This window comes from Vulpes lagopus, chromosome 11 (genome assembly GCF_018345385.1).
Source record: "Vulpes lagopus strain Blue_001 chromosome 11, ASM1834538v1, whole genome shotgun sequence".
Lineage (NCBI taxonomy): Eukaryota > Metazoa > Chordata > Mammalia > Carnivora > Canidae > Vulpes > Vulpes lagopus.
The window spans coordinates 90,868,823-90,889,041 of record NC_054834.1 but is presented as its reverse complement, the minus strand read 5'-3'; the positions used below and the strand labels follow the sequence as shown (position 1 = coordinate 90,889,041).

Sequence of the window (20,219 nt, the reverse complement as noted above, 5' to 3'; positions counted from 1 at the left end):
CTTTAGTTGTGGTTATTTTATCTTATTTTATTGGAGAGAGAGAGAGAGAGAGCATGCATGTGCACATATGGAAGAGGAGGGGAAGAACAGAGAGAGAGAATCCTAAGCAGACTCCATACCAACGCAGAGCCCCACACAGGGCTCGAACCCACAAGCCTGAGATCATGACCTGAACCGAAATCAAGAGTCAGACACCTAATCGACTGAGCCACTCAGGCATCCCTAATTATGGTTATTTTAATTGCTTGTTCAGCAGTTTCTCCCACTAGGAGATATGTTAGCTAAAAAGTATTTTGCCACATTTTAATTTTTGTGTTCTCAGCATCAAACACATAGAAATGCTTAATGAAATTTTGATAAACAAAAATATAAGTGAATATTTATGGATTGTATTACTTTACATAATAATTAATGTTTTCTGATTTTTGGTTACAGCCCTCTAAGTATGTTACCTAATTTTCTTCTTAGAATTGGTCTAAAGGAAATCCTTTCCCACTACTAGTGAAATGAAAAATCAGCCTGGGAGTACCCTGGTGGCATCCACATACCTCATCTTTCATCTGCATATTGGAAATAATAATAAATACCACATAAATGTGCTGCACAGATTTAATGAGATAATAAACAAAGTATTGATTAATATGCATGGCCTGCAGTATATCCTATAACATCTATTTTTGACTCCTGAATGTCTATTGTAGATGATAGCTAGTTCAGTGGGAAAAATATTTAACCAAATTCTAAATAGGTGACTCTTTGGGGAAATAAAGCTTACTAAAAATACCGTTGAAGATAATACACTATAGATTAATAAGATATTATTTTTGATTGAATGTTAGAACTTATTAATCTGTAAACATTTTAACTGTTATTCAGTATAATATATTCTATAAATAATACTTACCTATCGATTCAAGTGGATGCTTAAAAATTAACACTAGTCTTATCTATTTTTTAAATTTTCTTTATATGCTTTTAATCAATAATGATAAATCCGTGGCCTGTATTACTTATATAGTGGACCTTACCTATTACTTATAATTTTCTAAATTTTTAAATTCTCTCATTTTTCTTAGGTAATTATTATGAAATAAAAGCTAGTCAATACTCAGTTTTGAAGTCTAAAATCTTGGATTTTTTTCTATACATAAATGACTTCCATAAGTAAATTATATGACTTTACCATGTGATTTGTCTAAATGTTCTTCACCAATGTAGGTATCTGACCTAGAAAAATTATCTTATTCCCCACCTCTTTGAAGAGACCTAAGCTGTTTCCTTGTTATGATGTTTTCATAAAGTAATAAGAAGAAACTAATCTCTAAATATTCATTCTCTAATTTTAATAAGCTTCATATATTAAAATTTTTACTATAAAGGAAATAGTCTTTACTTCAGACTGTCCAGCTTTCTTTTTGAAAAATGACAATTTTTTCCTGTCAGTGTGTTTTCTCTTTTAGTGAAGACCTAAAAGCCGGACTCTCACCCTAACTTAATTCAGTTACTAAATTCTTCCTTTGGTTTTATACCATGCATTTTGTACCTAATGTATATATCTAAAATTGAAGAGCTTTTCTCTTATTTCTCCAGTTTGAGCCAGTAAAACTATTCTGTGATTACATTCTACTTACAACTAAATTATTTTCATAACAAAATGTCATTTTTCATTTTAAAATAGATTACAGGAAGACAAATAACGTTTTCCTCTTTTGTCGTTTTCCATCTCTCCTTAGATCCTTTATGCTTCTGGAAAAGTCTACATGATATTTTTTGTTGTGATAAGCTTTTGGTTTGCTTTTTACATAGCAAGTTTGTTCTTGGGCATACTTGCTATGTCCTGTGAAGAAGAAAAGCTGAAAACTAAAGCTAGGAAGGTTGAGCCAAAATTTCAGCAGACTTTAAAAGAACTTCAAGAAAGAAATGAAGCAGCTGAGGTAAAAATTTTTCTTAATGCTTCATAGAATCACAGAATGAGTTACTTTCTCAAGATCTTGGACTATATTGCTTTCTACTTAGTGTTCAGTAGCTGTGTGTTGTTCATGATAGGAACATCAACAGTGATCTTGATAAGTGGGCTCACTGTTGCTACATAACATTATTTCCTGAGTGCAGTGTGGTAAGAGTGACCAACATCTTTAAATATTTCTTTAAGACAGATAATTTTATGTTCCAAAATGTGTATTATTACTGCTGATAAACTATGAATATATTATTTTTCAAACTTCTCTTAATGCAGGTTTAGTTTATTCAAGCTTGCTTCAGACAGTACATCAGACTTAACTGGACAATTCTAGTATTCAACTCAAAAGTGATAATGCCTTCCATAATTTAGATATCATGATGTACTAAAAGTATGGATTAAAAGTACGGTACTGGGCAGCCCCAGTGGCTCAGCAGTTTAGCGCCTCCTTTAGCCCCAAATCCTGGAGTCCCGGGATCGAGTTCCATGTCGGGCTCCCTGCGTTGAGCCTACTTCTCTCTCTGCCTATGTCTCTGCCTCTCTTTCTGTGTCTCTCATGAATAAATAAATAAAATCTTTATAAAAAAAGTACAGTACTGAAGTTGTAAAAAGAGAAAAAAATGCACTTTAGTAGCTTTCTAGTTCTTTCAAGAAGAAATGCACTATGCATCTCAATATAAGGAATTATTTTATTCATGAAATGATGAAATCCATGGTTAGTAAAATTTAATTAATTTCCCATCATTTTAGTGTTGTCTTTGAGTGTATTTTCAGATTTTTAGCTTCATAGCAAAATGAACCTAAAAGTATTGACAGAAGTAACATTAAAGAAGCTATAGAAATTATCTTTAAAAAATCTAAATTGGTATAAGTGTACTAAAAGAAGGGGACCCAGGGAAGCAACCAGAGTTGCTTTCTTATAGTCAATAGGACCTGGCAATTTCATACTTCTTTCTCAGTTGGGGAGGAATAGGTTTGGTCCAGTCTTCTAACACCCCTACCTGGAGCTGTTGAGGTATGTATGGTGGTCAGGAGCCAAGTGGCCTGCAGTAGGATTCAGCCCATGCTTTTTCCAGGTATTTCTCCCTACCCTGGTGTTATAAAGAACCCTCTTGCCTGGGAACTTAGTCTTTGGAGGGTACTGGGAACAAAATGGCTGTAGTCGAGTTGAGTGCTTCTTGACTGGAGTGGCCTAGATACAGGACCTCACTTGCCCTGCCTCCTTTTCCATTCTTTTAGGTTTGTAACTATTTTGCACTCTCAACACCTGCTCATAAAGATTGTCTACACTGGAGAAAAATACAAACTCCATGATAAAATGACGGCTTGAGGGAGGAGACAAAGAATAGAAAGGAACTCTACTGAGACCCTGTCATGTGAGAAAGATAAAAAGAGATGGGGACAAGTAAAGAGCCAAGATAGACTTCAGCACTAAGTAGAATGTGTAGTAAGGCTGGCTAAGAGGTTCAATAATACAAAAGGTAACTTCTGGGTCAAAGGGGGAAAATGTTAACTTCCCTACATATATAACTCTTTATTAAATCATCACTGAAGAATCTCTAGAAAAGCCATTCTCCTAAGAACATGGGAACTGAGTAACATAGTGTAGGATCACACCAAATTAAAAGTTATTGATAGATACTGTGTCTACATGGTTCATAACATGCATACCATTGAAACAAGAAGCAATTATAGACAGTATGAAGAAAACATGTATAAAAAGAGGCTATTGAGTGTAGCCATTATATCACCCATGAGGAAGTCATAGAAAAATTACAAGAGATTTCTGTCTCTAGAAATGAGTGTGGGGTCCTTCTGATTGAATGATTATGGTCTTAATGATATGCTGAATGTGTAATTTGTTTTAAAGTAGTATTTCAAATGTCAAGGGCTACACACAAGTGTATCCAAGAGCACAATACTTCTCTTATCCCAAGATGAGATGCCCTCTTAACTCTGCTTAGAAAGAACTTGAATTATTTCTCAATTTCTTAATATCTCCATTCATTTGGCTGCTTTGGATCACATAAAGCCTTTCTGGTTTTAATTAAAATCTTTCAATTGTAAAGGATTTCTTTTCCTGGAAGAGTGCTAGAACATTTTGTCATGAAAAACTTTTTTTGGGGAAGCAAGAGGGAAGGTCATTTTCACAAGATTTACTTTCTTTTCCTTTTTTATTTATACATAAGAAAATACTGTAAATACTGAGAACCCTTTAGGTGACTGATCTAAGACTAATTAGATTCTAATTCTGATGATGAAAAAAAAATAATTCTGATGATGGAATTACTGAGAGATTACTTAGATGCTTCATACTTTCACATTATAGGAAAGCAGTAAATCATATTGGCTAAAAGCATAGTTTTGCAGTCAGATAAATATAGATTTCAGTCTATTTTAGCCACTTAATAGATATATGATATTTGCCAAGTCTGTTAATCTTTCTGAACTTCAGCTTCTTTATCTGCAATATGTATATATAATTGTAGTATCTGTCTCATAGGTTGTGAGATTCAAATGAAATAAATTCTTGTAAAGCACTTGGCAATGCTTATAGTATACAAAGAAACTGGAAAAAAAAGATGTTAATGGCTAATTATAGGGGACACAAGAAGGCACAGTAATACATGATAGAGACTACCCCATCAACATAAAACTCTTAAGTCTTTGACTATATCCCCCTCTTAGAGGTAATTTAATTACCCCCTTTTAGGGGTAATTAAAATAATAGTAATGATAATAATAATGGTATATAATGTTTATTGAGTGTTGACTCACATATGATAAGCATCTTAATGAATCCTCAAATTTAATCTTTATTGAGGAGTTCCAGTTGCAAAACTTGACTTGTATTTATTGGTATCTAATTTCTCAACACTTGACTTCATTTTTCACCACTTTATTTTTCTGGAGGCTCAATGCTGAAACTATATTTTTCAGTCAATTACACAGTTGGCAGATGAAACTTTCTCAAGAATTGCCAGTCGCTGTCCAAACCTTAAGAAGAGATTCAGATATATACAACTGTAGGAATATAAATATTTTCAAAAATATTTGCCCATCTAATAGCAAATGGCATCCTTATATCTCATCTGTCTAAGTAAAATGTTATTGACAATCTGCTATATACTTGGCATTATACTCAGCATTGGAGATTTTTAAATGTTAATAGATACAAATACAGAGTCTGCTTTCATTAAGCTAATGACCAAATGGGGAGATAGACCATAAAATTATCATAAACACAAAATTGTACCTCTAGGATTACCAGACATTATGTGTTTCCTGTTGTTATGAAACATGGGACATATAAAACACCAGATATAATATATTATTGCTATAATCTGAGCTAAATCTAGTAAGCCTCTAGATCTAACTATCTTTATCTAGAGACTATAAGAAAAAGAACACATTAAATTACATTAATAGGACACAATCTGCCAAATCAAGAAAGTGGAAAATTCTGCAGTTATAAGTGATCCATTATCGTCAACAAATAAATCACATAGGAAAAAAAGTCACCAGATAATCAGTAGACCTGTAAGCTAAGTTCAATATGTGGATCTCTTTTGTATTTTGATTGGAACAAATAAACTATAATAGAAAATTTCTGAGCAATGAAAGAAAATGGAGCATGGTCTGTGTATTGAATAATATTAAGGAATTACTAATTTTCTGATTGTGATCCTAATATTGTTATTATGTGTCTTACAAAGCTTATTCTGGTGTCTGATTATATAGTGTCTGAAATATTTTTCCTGAAATATTTAAAATAAAGTAGGTTGAGTAATGCATCAGAAATGAAGAGTATAATGTTAATATTGGGTACCTGGTGATTCACTGTATTTTTCTCTAATAAAAAAAAATAAATGAAACTGTGGCACATGCCATAAAGGTGAGAAACATGATGCTTTGAGAGCCTATAATAAAGATTTCCCTGAGTAAGAAAAGGTTTTTCTGAGGAACTGACACTTGAACTGAGATCTAAAGAATGAATCCACAGTATATAGGGGGAAGGAACACAGTGAGTAAGGATTAAAAAGGCCAGTATAGCTTAGAGCAAATCTAAGTCCAAGATGAATACTTCATTGCTTCATTCACTGCTAAATGCTAGAAATATGACTGGATTCTATCTTATTCATATATCCTCTCTAGAGGAAAATTTAAACCAGTTGTGAGAACAAGAATCGTAGCTCCTTTTCTCAGTCTAATTTTAACCTGGGATATGTCCTGATTTCCTCTTAAACTTCCAAACAGGAGATTGCTGAGTTGTGATCTTCTTAATTTGCGTTATAAAATGGTCCTGTCCTTAGTAGTTGGCCAACTTGTGGGCATTCATTCAATATTTTTAAGAAGTTCCACTGAAGTAATTATATTACTAGACTTATATGTAGTTTATTCATTTTATATTCTAAAATATATCTACAGTTCAAGCCAAATAAGTAGAGAATTGAACATTGAGTATATTGACAATAATGTTATTTCTCTCCTCACTCTACCTTCTCCACACAGATGATTATCTTTACTGAATTGCTTCTTGAGGTGGTTCCATCAAACACTGTCATCAGAAACCTCTCTAGGAGAGGCAATTCCTCATATAAGAATAGTGGAAGGTATTCACTATCTCATAAAATATCATCTTTATGAAGGTTTACCTGGAAAATCCTTGTTAGACTTTAATAACAGAACAATTATGCTTTTGTTGGTTTTTAACTCATGGAAATCTGAAATTTTGTAAATTACAACTTATATTTTATATAACCTTGTAAGTCAGTTAAAAACTACTTTCTGAAGTAAGTTTAGTTAAGGTAAATAACCTCACATCCTGAGTTTTTAGATTACTTTTTCAATAAAAAACTAATAATAAAGGAACAGAGATCTGTAGACCTGAAGAATCTATCATTTTCATGATGGAATCAGTGTGTAGTACAGTTGGTTTTTACCTCCTCTGATTCTACTATTTATGAAATTAGAGGTAACTTGACTTATATAGACTGAGATAAATATGATGATTCCCTTGATACCTATTATGCCACTTCAGAAAGACCACAGCAGAACCTGCCAACCAGGGAATGCTGAGTATTGCTTATCAATGAGCCTTGACCACTAATTCCTTCAGTGTTAGTGCAGAGCAGCAGCCCCATGCCATTTACCTCTGTTCCAGAGAAGCTTTATATTCAAATTTATTTACTATTTATTTTACCTATTTAGCCATACCTAATGGCAAGTTAACAAATATACAAATATAATTCTCTTGTGTATCAAATGTAAAAACTGTTGGGAACTCTGTGGTGTAATATTATGTACCCATTGTCGATTTCTTTCTTTTTTTCTTTTGAGAAAGAGCATGTGCACACATACACTCAGACACATGCATGCGCACCAACGTGTGCGTTGAGCAGGAAAGGGCAAAGGGAGAAGAAGAGAAAACCCTGAGCAGGATCCACACCCAGCACAGAGTGCAGTGCGGGGCTCAATCTCACTACCCTGAGATCATGACCTAAGCTGAAATCAAGAGTTGGATACTTCACCAACTGTGCCATCCAGGTGCCCCACCATTGTCAGTTTCTTACATTTTAAATTCAAATATAAATTTATTCATGGTTGCTAGAAACATCTGAGCTCTTTTTGTGATAACTATAATGGTCTAGAACTTGTAACATCTACATCAGACTCTAGGAATGTATTTCCAATGCAGGATTTCTTTTGAATTCTGTGTAACCACATCAGCAAAAGAGACTATCTTAAAACCATCACTCAAGAGACATGACAGAAGGAAGTGATTCCTTTATGGAATTATCCTATATGTTCTAGCCAAAACAACTCTGCGATACATTCTTTTACCTCATACTATTCAAGATTATTTCATTATCACAAAAGCAAATAATTTTGATTTTATCAAGAGAGTTTCTTTAAAAAAATAAAAAAAGATTTATTCATGAGAGACACAGAGAGAAAGGCAGAGACACAGGCAAAAGGAGAAGCAGACTCCCTGTGGGGAGCCCGAGGCAGGACTCCATGCCAGGACCCCAGGATCATGCCCTGAGCCAAAGGCAAATGTTTAATCCCTGAGCCACCCAGATGTCCTTCAAGAGAGTTTTCAGTTATAAAATACCCTCAAATAAATTTTGTTTAAGAAATACTATTATTCAGTGGCATGTTTACCAACTGGATATTTTGCAATAATCCTAAAATATACGTTGAATGGCTTGTCAAATATGAATAATAAACCAGTATTCTCTGATTTCCTCCTTTTATATTGACCTCATAGTATGAAATGGTTTTTTTGAGTTGCAAGTTATACACATTCATTACCCAAATAATCCTAGATTAGTTTAGTATTGCCTATAGTGTAAAGAGCACCAGATGATGAAACCCAAAAAGAGATTTCTGGAGGTAAAAGAGTCAGCATTTTAAAAAAGGTTATAAAACTTCTTATAGTTATAGTCTTGTGTCTATAAAGGGAAGAAGCCAGCATTGGACTCATCTAATTTCTTTTTAGACCAACGCCACACAAATAGAAATGAAGAAAAGATCACCAACTTCTATTATCACTTCTTTGAATATGTTGGATGATGCTACTGCTGCTATCAGACATGAGGAAGGTAAAGTAGAAAAAAACTTAGACATTATGAAAGGTACCATTCATAAGATTCACTTTTAAAGAAATCATGCAATTTCTTCAGAATTTTAAATGATAACAAAAGTTTAAGGATTGATATAAGAATATTAAGGAATTCCATAAACATGGTATTTTAGACATTGGAAAGAGTCACCAAAGAGTGCTAAGAAATTTTCTTTAACATTGTTAACAAAAAAGTATTAACTTATAACAACTAAAAATAGAAGTTGTAATAATAAAACAATATTTTGAGATCCTTTCTGTACTGTCTGCTTTTTTATATTTATAACCAGTAACTCATTATCATGGACAATATTAAAAGCCATTATTTTGTAAAGCATTAAAATCTAGAAATTATAAATCGTAATACTCTCAACTTTATTACATACTTGTTTTCTTGAGAGAAACTAATATTTTGCTTCTAATAGACAGTTTGTCTCATTTTGATTGGTCTAACTCAGCAAGAATGAACAAAATAGAGGAAATTTACTTTGCTCTGCTTTTATTAGTACAAATTATTTCTATTTGCTAATTCCAAATCAAAAGTTTTAAACTTATCTCTTTGCATGCAAAAATAAAATATTTTATTAGTTAGATGTTAAAGAATTTGCTAATGTTTAACTTTTTATTCTTTCATTTCAGAGCTTAAAAAATCCAGGAAGAGATGCCCATCGTGTTGGTATAGATGTACTAAAACTTTCTTGATTTGGAATTGTTCTCCCTGTTGGTTAAAATTGAAAGAATTTATCCATATGATTATAATGGACCCATTTACTGATCTTGTCCTTGCCATATGCATAATTCTAAACATATGTTTTTTGGCCTTGGATTGTTATCCAATGAGTGAAGAAACCAAAAATGTTCTCAGCATTGGAAACCTGGTAAGGCTCTTGTACATCATTTTCCTTTGTGATTTCAGCTTTCTTTAGTCATCATTATTCCCATTATTTTATTTTATAACTCCAATTTGTTACAAATGCATTATATGCAGATTAGCTTCTGAAGTATTATGTTCATACTTCCACAACCCACCCCAGCTCTGCTTTGTAAGTGTTCTTATCATTGAATAAGTTTATAGCAAAAGTTTATAGCTAAAGTTTAAAATTCTGCTATTTAAGTTTGAGATTCTAGTCAGCTGCTTGGCAGTTAGGTTAAATGGAAATATTACTTATTTTCTCTCCCTTCCCAAGTATTTCCCCTCTTGGTACCATAGCTCCATAGATCAGAGCAGGGCACAGGTGAAATAACAAATACAAGTTCCTCAATGACACCTGAATTCTGAATCCTGACTACAACCATACCTGCTTTGTCTGTTCCAGATGGGAACTTTGCCTGTCTTTGCCTTAGATGGTAATTTATCCTTTTGGCAAGGCATTGTTGAGATACACTCATCCTTTTTCTTACCTACAGTGCAAAAAGCAAAACAGATTTCTCAGAGTTTAAAAACAAGTCACATTCAAGGAAATAAACAGTGTTTAATTTTCTTTGCTTTCATGGTGGTTGTTGTTTGTTGCTTGGTATTAGTACGGATTGCCAAACTACTACCCATTTTGAATTATGCGTTTATTCGGTACCAATATAACAATTTAGTTATTTCTGCCAGTATAGTTTACAAAAAATAGTGTTCATAGATTTACTCTGTTTTTTTTCTAGTTCATATATGTACTTTTAAAATCTTTAACGAAAAAAAAGTAAAAAAAATAAAATAAAATTCTTTAACGGTTTAAAAAATTAAATATCTTATCATCTACTCTATATCCCAAAAGGAACCATTCAAAATGAAAAGATTTTCATCCTTAAATATTCTTTTGTTGTCTTCCAGAATAGTTTTTTGTTAAATAACTGAAAACTTTGTATGCAATGCTTGATGTTAGGCTGTTAAATAAAAATGTTTGAGCCTAGCCTTATAATACAGGCTCCAAAACTAATCAGATCTTGACAGAGAAACTGTGAAGACTGTGGCAGTGAAAAGTTATAGTTTCTGTGTATGAGGGTTTTGATAGTGTATTTGAAAGCATATTCTCATCCATGTGTTTTGTTTTTGTTTAGATTTGTGTCGGAATTTTCACAGCAGAAATGATTTTGAAAATAATTGCAATGCATCCATATGGGTATTTTCAAGTAGGTTGGAACATTTTTGATAGCCTGATTGTGTTCCATGGTTTAGCAGAATTTTATCTAGCAAATATTCATGGAATGGCTCCTTTTCGAACATTCAGGGTGGTAAGTAGGATTCAATATCTAAATTTTATTTTATGAAAATTTATCTCAGCTTCCTCAGACACAACGTAGGAAGGATAGTAATACCTCTCCCATTGGGACATTTGGAGTAATAAATGAATTAATTTTCATGGAAAGAGCTTAGAAAGTGCCCCAGGAAGAGTAAGCAGTTTCCAATGCTGTCATTTGACCAAAACCTCAAAGAAAATGAGCCACATCTGTAGCAAATTTGAGGTGTAGTTTTAGGAAGTAGGACCAGGGTTACTGGTCAGTTGTGAGGAGCAGGATAATCTAGAGTCCCAGAAGCTGAATGCCAGTGTATAACTAAAGAACAGTATTTCTGAATGTAGAGTTAGAAAACATTATAAGAGATCAGGCTAGCAGAATGTTATTATGAAAAATATTAAGTCAGAATCAGTATATGCCTGCAATGTAGGGTGGTAGTAAGAGTCAGAAAACTAGCCAAGGAAATAATGTTATTAGAAGAGTATGTATAGAAATGTTAAGTACTTAATAAGTAATATATTCTGGTAAGAAGTTGAAGGAATGTAGCAGGAATCAAGAACAATTAAGTAGCTTTGACCTTTTCCAAGTAATTCTTCAGAGCCTTGTCTTAAGTCTTTATCTGTAGACTTTTCTAATCAGTAAGATATGCATATGTGAGAGGTACCTATCAAATTTATGGATGAAACAAAACTGGGAAATATAAAAATACGATAAAAGTATCAAAGTATCTGAAAAGCTGGTATGGACTGAATATAAATGATTCAGTTTTACATGAATAAATGTGAAGCCCTACTCTTGAGTTCAGAAAGCCAACTGTATACTAGACAAAGTTGTAGAAGGTATAACATCTATAAAAATGATGTTTCAGTTTTAGATAACTGTTCACTGTAATATGGTGGCTAAAGTTTTAAGGTAACCCTATCAATAGAAACAAAAAATCTAGTGGAAAGAAGAGAAATATTCAGACTAAACCTAGAATGCTGTGTTTGGTCTTTGATAAGTTACTTTAAAGGAAAATACATAATAAACTTTAACTGGAATTTAATGGGACCTAACATGTTTTTTCGATATCATCTATTTGTCAGAATGTAGGAGAATTTCCTGTGTGTTGTGAAAAGCAAAACAAAGAATGGCTAGTTGCCCTGCCAGATATTAAAACAAAACTAGAGTAATTATAATAGTATAATGTTGAATGAAAATTGACAAATAAATAGAAGAAGATGTGTATGGATTAGTGTAAAAAATACAGAATATGTATGTTATATTAAGAATTATATAAAAATGAATTTTCAGTGGTTATTATTAATAAAACTTAAAGCTGAGTATTGCATTAAAGACTATATATGTATATGTGTATAATGCTGATAAAAATTTTAAATATATGTCACAATACAAAGTGACCAGGTTTTTTGTTGTTTGTTTCTTATTTTTGTTGTTTCTGGGATTTCTGTATTAGTTGAGAATTTTCAAGTTGGTAAAATACTGGCCGACATTTAAGATTCTGATGCAGATTCTTAATGACTCATTGGTGGCCCTGAAAGACTTGGTTCTGCTGTTGCTCACATTCACATTTTTTTCCGCTGTGGTTGGCCTGAAACTCTTTGGTATGAGTTACAAAGAAGGTGTCTGCAACATAGACAAAGACTGTCGACTCCCACGCTGGCACATGCAGGACTTCTTCCACTCCTACCTGAATGTGTTCCGGATTCTCTGTGGAGAGTGGATAGAGACCTTATGGGACTGCTTTAAGGTAGCAGGCCAATTCAGTTGTATTCCTTTTTACATGATGGTCATTTTAATTGGAAACTTACTGGTAAGTAACCCATGCTTTTACATTTTCCTTGAAAAACTGATGTAATGTAGGCTGGTATTTTCATGATACAGATTTATGGGATCTAGTAGTCTATTAATTGTGTTGTCCAATATGGTGGCCTCTAGCCATATCTGGCTGTTGGTCAGTTGAAATATGAGTGGTCCAATTTGAGATGTGCTACATGTGGAAATACTCACTGGATTTGAAGTCTTACTCCATAAAAAGTGTAAGTGATTTGATTAATAATTTTCATATTGAATAAATTTTAAAATAACATTTTTGATATATTTAGTTAAGTAATATATGTAGTAAAATTAATATCACCTGTTTTTGTTTATGTTTTTAACGTGGCTACTAGAAGTTTGCATATGTGACATGCATCATATTTCTGTTGGATAGCACTGGTTTAAAACCTTGCTACTCAAGTAGCATTGGCATCATGGGAGATAGTTATCACTGCAGATTCTTAGACCCCACCCCAGACCTATGGAAGTAGAATCTACATTTTTAACAATAACCCCAGGTCATTTGTATGCACATTAAATTTTTAAGAAGCACTTAGATGTAACACAGTTTGTCAAACTTGGCTGCACATTGGGATAACCTGGGGAATTAATAAAACTATAGTAATACCCTGGATCCATTCCCAGAGATTCTGATTTTATTGGTATGTGGACATAGCCTGGTCATCAGGATTTTTTTTTTTTTAAGTTTTCATTTGATTGAATTGTGCAGCAGTTTAAAAATCATTGGTTTATAAAACTGTTGTGCATTAACTAAAAGGAAAAGCTGTCACTTTTAAATTCCCAGTAATTGAAGTGGTATTACATGAATTGAGTAAGTAGCTTTCACTTCTTCCAAGAAAAGGGAATAGCTTATAAAAGAAAATTGCTCTTACAGAGAAAGGGGAAAAAAAAGAAAGGATTCAATATTTGGTGGAGATCAAATACATTTTCCTAAAGACTGAAAAAAAAATCACAGGTTAGACTCCATTGTATCTATTGGTGCTCCTATTCACCTTGCTTCTGTTTCACCTTGGTTATAACCCCTGTCTACTTACCTCTGCTGACATTATGTTTAATTGTTGATGTACATGTCTCAACCTTCCTTATTAAACTAAGCTGCACAAAGAAAGGATCAAGACTTTTCTCCATATCATCAAAGCCTAGAACAGGGCCCAACATGTGAAAAGACTTCACTGACCTCTGCCTTTGTAGCTATTAGTACACTTTCAACTCCCAGTGACAAAACCCTATTCGTACTGGCTGAAACAAAAATCAACACATGTATCGGCATGCATAACTCAAAATATCGGAGGTAGATTTCACTTCAGTTATAGTGTGACACATATGTTCAAACAAGGTCATCTTTGTATATCTCAGATCTGTCTTCTGTATGCCTCTTGCTGGCTATTGCCCTCTGTTTGATCAAGATGGCTGCTGAAGTCTAAAGCTTCTTGTGTTCATATCATGTCAAGTCTAATAGAAGAGAAATTCCTGTTTCTTTCCTAGAAGTCACAGCAGATCTCTCATATTAGCTCTGAGTCACATGTCTATTTGTAAACCAATCTCTTTTGCACAGGGTGTGGAATACACTTATTATTTATTGTGCAAAGTGTAGAATATATTAACATGTGATATATTAACATGTATTACATTAAACTACTCAGAACCCTGTCCTGGAGCTGGAGTTGGCATCATTTCAACTCATATGACTACTAATGAGATAAGGGTGATTTTGCAAAGGAAATATAAGTTTCTATTCTGAAAAGGAGGGATCATGGTTGATGGCTATTGATGGAAATAACACACACACACACACACACACACACACACACAGAAAGCAAGGAAGCAAAAATGCTGAGGCAATTATATAATTGTACTTCTGTTTCTTTATTTTGGAACTCTACTCTGTGTCTTATTTTTCTTATTCCTGATTATAAGAAACTTGATGTCAATAGGCAGACAGATTAGAGGGTAAAATGGAGTTACATGAACCTGCATTTCCAATTGATTGACAATTATATTACTCGGCTTGCTGAATCTTTTAAACTTTATTCCCCTCAACAGTCACCCATGTGTGGAACATCATGATAATAACACTAGAGTAAATAAGGGAAAAAATGCAAGGAGAGAATCTGTAAGGCTGTAGATCTTTTCCCCCTGTACTTCCAACTCATTGCATTACAGCATTGCAATTTCACACTTAATCTCAGCATTGATGTAAAAAGAAGATATTTCCCAGTTTTTAGATTTAACTTTATCTTATTCTCCCAACAAGATTCCGACAGTGATTCAGTCTTAAGTGGAAATCTTAAAATATTGTCATATACAAAAGCAAGTATTTAATTGACTTTTAAATACTTATATGTAGCATTGAGCTGTAGATAAAAACAGAGTTCAGATCCAAGAAAAAACAGAGTTCAGATCCAAGAAGAACAGTTCAGATCCATGGGTTCAAATTTCAGTTCTATCATTTAGAATTTCATTTCAGCTTTTTAACATTTTTATTGTATATGTAAATCTGCAGGTATTGTGTGTAGGATATGTGTATCTAAGATATAAGAAATCTTAGATTGTAAGCTCTTAAAAACACAACTGTTATAGCAGAATATTTCCTTGTCCAAATCCTGGCACAATATCTATTCTTTTTTTTAAGATTTTATTTATTTATTCATGAGAGACACACAGAGAAGCAGAGACAGAGGCAGAGGGAAGAAAAGCAGGCTCCATGCAGGGAACCTGATGTGGAACTCGATCCCAGGACTCCAGGATCATGCCCTGAGGAGAAGGCAGATGCTCAACCACTGAGCCACTCAGGCATCCCCACAATATCTATTCTTTCATTCATTATATAATTTTTTTCAACAAATATTTATCACTTATTTTGTGCCTAGAACTGTGCTAGTTGTCTTAAGAGATAACTTGGTTCCTGCTCACATGAAGTGTATAGTCATGAAATTCTTACCTAACTTCCCTTCCTTTATTTCTCACCATGCCTAATAACCAAACAAAGGAAGGAAAAGAAACAACCAACTACCTTAAATTATATTTGGTGTTGCGTTCTTAACATCCTGAACTCATTGTCTCTTAAGAAGGATAAAAATCCTAATAATGTAATTTGTACAAGGGCCATAGAGCCCCTGCCCATATTTTCTGTAAGTAAACTTTACATTAATATATATATATTATATATATATATATATATATTCTTAAACACAATTCATGTCATTTGAATTTGGTTCATTAAAAGCAATGTATAAAACATAAAGGAAACTAAATCATTAAAAGCTCAGATATCCAAAGAGAGGCAGAAAAACTTCCATAACAAGCAAGATGCTCAAATTATTATTGTAAGTCTAAAAGAATTACCAATATGAATCTCCAGCTCTAAAGTCCAAAAATATTATTTATATCCTACAACTACAAACAAGATAAAAGTATGATTCTCTGTTACAAACAAGATAATAGTATGATTCTCTGGAAACTAAACATGGTTTGATCATATCTCTTAGTGATAGTAAAGGTCAAAATATACACCCTCCTTGAATTCAAATAACTTACAAGTATTAGGAATGATTCTTCCATCACTCATCTCTTTCTTATTTAACAAAATTTATTACCACAGAGAATCAATTAACCTACCCAGTCCTTGTGCTAGCATGTCCCAAGGAAATTTAGATGCATGCTTCAGAACCAGGAATAGCACTCTCCTCATTATATTCCTTGTGGGTTTGCAGAACCCATGAAGATGTCATTGTATGTCTTCCTGGGATAGTGCTGAAGTGAAGTCAGCCACCTGAAGTAACAATCTGTTTCTTCATCTTGGAAGATGTAGCCTAGCTAGACAAAGGAAAACAAGCTTTGGAATAAGATTTGAGTCTAATCTATATGACCTTTGATATTTGAGACCTGTAAGCCTTGCCTTTTTCATCTATAAAAGAGAAATAAATGATACATCAGAGAATGTTGTGATCCTAAGGGAGTTCTAGCTGTACAAACTCTTAGCATAGCACCTGACCCTTTGTAAGAACTGGCTAGCCTAAATAGCATTGTAGTTTGTATCCTGTTTTCAAATCTCAGGACAGTTTTTTTCAAAGATGTTTTATTGTTTAGAAGGAAACAAAAAGTAAGATAAAATCAACCTCATTTACTTTCTCATTTAGATAATTTACCTGTTTCTGGCATTGGTGAGCTCATTTAGTTCATACAAGGCTGCAACAACTGAAGAGGACGATGAAGCAAAAAATCTCCAACGTGCAGTGGCAAAGATTCAGAAAGGAATAAACTATGTGCTTTCTAAAATATTATGCAAAAACCAAAATGTTTCAAAGGAGACAATGGACAATGTAAATGATGTATATGTTAAAGAGAATATTTCTGACCATACCCTTTCTGAATTAAGCAACACCCAAGAATTCCTCAAGGATAAGGAAAAAAGCAGTGGCACAGAAAAAAACACACTGACTGAAAATGAGAGTCAATCACTTATCCCCAGTCCTAGTGTCTCAGAAACTGTGCCAATTGCTTCGGGAGAATCTGATATAGAAAATCTGGATAATAAGGAGATTCAAAGCAAGTCAGGTGATGGGAGCAGCAAAGAGGTAAGATGTTTGAATATTCTGATTGCTTATTGTTGATTTATGCATTGTCGGTAAGAAAGTGAATTAGTGGTAAAGTTGCGAGGACCCATTCAATCCTAGCTATAGCACTCCTTGCTCCTGATTTCATGCTCCTAATCAAGTTAATTAACCTTTCTAAGCTTCAGTTTCCTTGTCTATAAATGCAGATAGAATTGAATATATTTCTTAGGGAAGATGGGACTGCGAAAAGTAGATCAATGGTGCATAGAACAATACCCAGTCTATAGTAAACACTTTGTAAAATTAGGTTAATATAATTACAAAATTTGGTAAATTAATAAGCAGGCAATATGGGGTGATGAAAAGCAGGTTGGAGAAATCTAAATTTTCAAAGAAATTGACATTTCTTTGTGCATTATCAGAGAAATCATTAAACTCTGGGCATTATCATCTTGGAAATGACAAACTAGACTATAGGAGGGCTAAAATACTTTCTTACCTGCTAAAATTCTAGGATTCTTGTCACTTTATTTATGCAACATTTACTATAACATATATAATTGAGTTGGGTTAAAAGAATAAGGAAAACGCTACCATTGTGAACAGTGTGTAGCTTTATCAACTCTTGAACAAACAAAGCAAAATGAAAACAAAACAAAACAAAACAAAAAACCCAGCAACAAAAAACTCAACACATTCAAGGAAGTAGAGATATTGCTGCTAACTTACCTTCTAAAATGTACACCCTACTGGAATCAATCTTATCTTCTTCATTTGCAAGCATTATGTTGTCTTAGTAGGAGGTATAATTTAATATAAAGTTACATCTACAGAGATCACATCTGCTCAGCAAGCTTCTTGCTTTGTACCTCAGTAGGAAACCATCTCAGATTACTCACAGGAACTGGGAAGGAGAAAAGAACGTCTCTTTCCACATCCCTGAAAAAGTCTTTGGTACCATCTTGTCTCTCAGACCTCTTACAGCTTGGCAGCTGCGCTGTAATAACTTCTCAAGTTGGCTTAATAGGAGTTGAATTGCAATTATCCAGAATCCTTCCAGCTCCTAGTGAAAGTATCTATCTTTGTGTTACAGAAACACTTTCACTCCTTAGCATGCCAATATTTTTAGGTCTATTTTCCTTTAATTAATACCATTTCTTTCTTTTTTTTTTAATTAATACCATTTCTAAAAAAACAGAGAATACTCTTCTCCAGATACACTTCCATATCTTCACTTACAACTTTGACTACCATCTTATTCTGGGTAAAATTGCTATTTATCAAAGCACATCATGTTGAGATGCTCTGGGAAACTTCTTGCCAATCTCATTAGAAAGTCTGGGATTTGAGAATATATAGGAAAGATGACACTTAAGTATAATTGTAAATGGTAAGGTTTCAGAAAATGTAATTAATGCTTTATAATTATTTGGTCTTGTTGATTGATCAGTCACTTATCTGTATATTTAGTTGCATATTTAATTTAGACACTTTAAAGATTATGCAACTCAGGAGTACTTTAGGATGCTAATCTCCCAAAAACCAAAGAATATAAAGGTATATCTTATCTGATAATTCTGAGATATATTCTTCTTTTTTCTTTGTTATTGAAACTTTCAGCCATTTTTTAGTTGCAATGTGACTATAGAAATTTTTTTAAAAATAACATCAAACTTTATAATGAATTTTATGTTTTTCATATGTAGCATGGTCACTTCATCATGCCATTAAATAGTCTTCTAATAAAATTATTTATAATTTTGAATTCCAATTGATTTATATATATATTTAGAATAACATACTAAAGGGGTTTGGAAAAATCACATCAAATAGTTTATTTAAAAATTCTAAAATAACATAAATATAAGGTGTATAATTTTTAATTATGGAATGCTGAAGCATTATATAACATTCATTTATGTATTGTTTACTCTCAAACCCATACATTGCTATACCTTTATTTCATCGGAAATAAAGAAAATATGAGGAATTGAAATAATAAAAGCAATTTGTTTAAGAGTAATACCCTAATGGATATATATTTTTTCAGTACCAAATGTCTTACTGACAATTGACCATGTAAGGTCTAAGGCAAACAAAGCCTCCCATTTATATTTCCTTGACACTTTTTGTGGATAAGACCAATAGGTAGGACAAAATATTTATAATTTTCCTTTTGATATACTTTATTTAGATCTTTCCTTAATTTTTTAAAAATAAGACTGTTCTTCCCCAGATGTTTTAATATATTTATCTTATTTTTAATTAGAAAATAATCTCCTATGTTATTAACTTTAGGATCTTGGTCATTTTAAAGGATGACATGCTGTATATTGATTTTAAGATAAAGTAGAATAAAGCATTGTGAGAAAATAATTTCAAGTAAAAGCCGTGCATGTCACATGCATTATTACCACATATACAAAGTCATGGCTACCTTATCCTATTCGGTCTTGAACTTCAGTCAAGTACCGAGTGAGAAAGAATGTCAGTCCCTATAAATAGCCTCTCTCCATAAGGCTGGTACCATTTTGCCAGGTCTATTCCTGACCTTTATTCCTTGTGCCATTTCTTCATTTCACTTCAGGATAACCTCACATCAGTCCTGTCCTATGATGGTATATACAAGAATGTCTGGACTGGATTTCACAATACAAACTAAGTGCACTCTTGTCTACCCATCTTTAGCATCAAGGGGTAATTTATTCTGATACTACTTATCTAGCTGAAATGGCATATGTGGAAACCTTGTGAATAACTTCAGGAGAGCTTTGAAACTCAAATCCTTTTGGATACTGGAGATATGGTATCCTATACATCTTTCAGGAGAACAGCATTATGAACTAAATGCTAATTTTAATCTAAAAATTATTTTAATTTAAATTAATCTTTAATTTTTTAAAACTTCAAATCACAGAGATAGGTATGCATTTTAATGCCAATCATGAAATTAGCCTAAATAGTCTTTAAACCTGATAAAAGTCTTTCGGTACACAATTTTTCTTATTCCTGAAAA

The 20,219-nt window shown here is 33.0% G+C and overlaps 1 protein-coding gene across 4 annotated transcripts in view; it reads left to right on the top strand.

Annotated features, from left to right (window-relative positions):
- Window positions 1-20,219, top strand: part of SCN7A (sodium voltage-gated channel alpha subunit 7) — a 77,904-nt gene that overhangs the window by 38,053 nt on the left and 19,632 nt on the right. For all 4 annotated transcript variants that reach the window (XM_041722778.1, XM_041722775.1, XM_041722776.1 and 1 more), the window contains 6 exons: window positions 1,734-1,934; window positions 8,463-8,565; window positions 9,225-9,463; window positions 10,632-10,805; window positions 12,265-12,621; window positions 16,787-17,224. In XM_041722778.1, coding sequence (XP_041578712.1) covers window positions 1,734-1,934; window positions 8,463-8,565; window positions 9,225-9,463; window positions 10,632-10,805; window positions 12,265-12,621; window positions 16,787-17,224 — 1,512 coding nt within the window. The remainder of the gene's footprint in view (window positions 1-1,733; window positions 1,935-8,462; window positions 8,566-9,224; window positions 9,464-10,631; window positions 10,806-12,264; window positions 12,622-16,786; window positions 17,225-20,219) is intronic.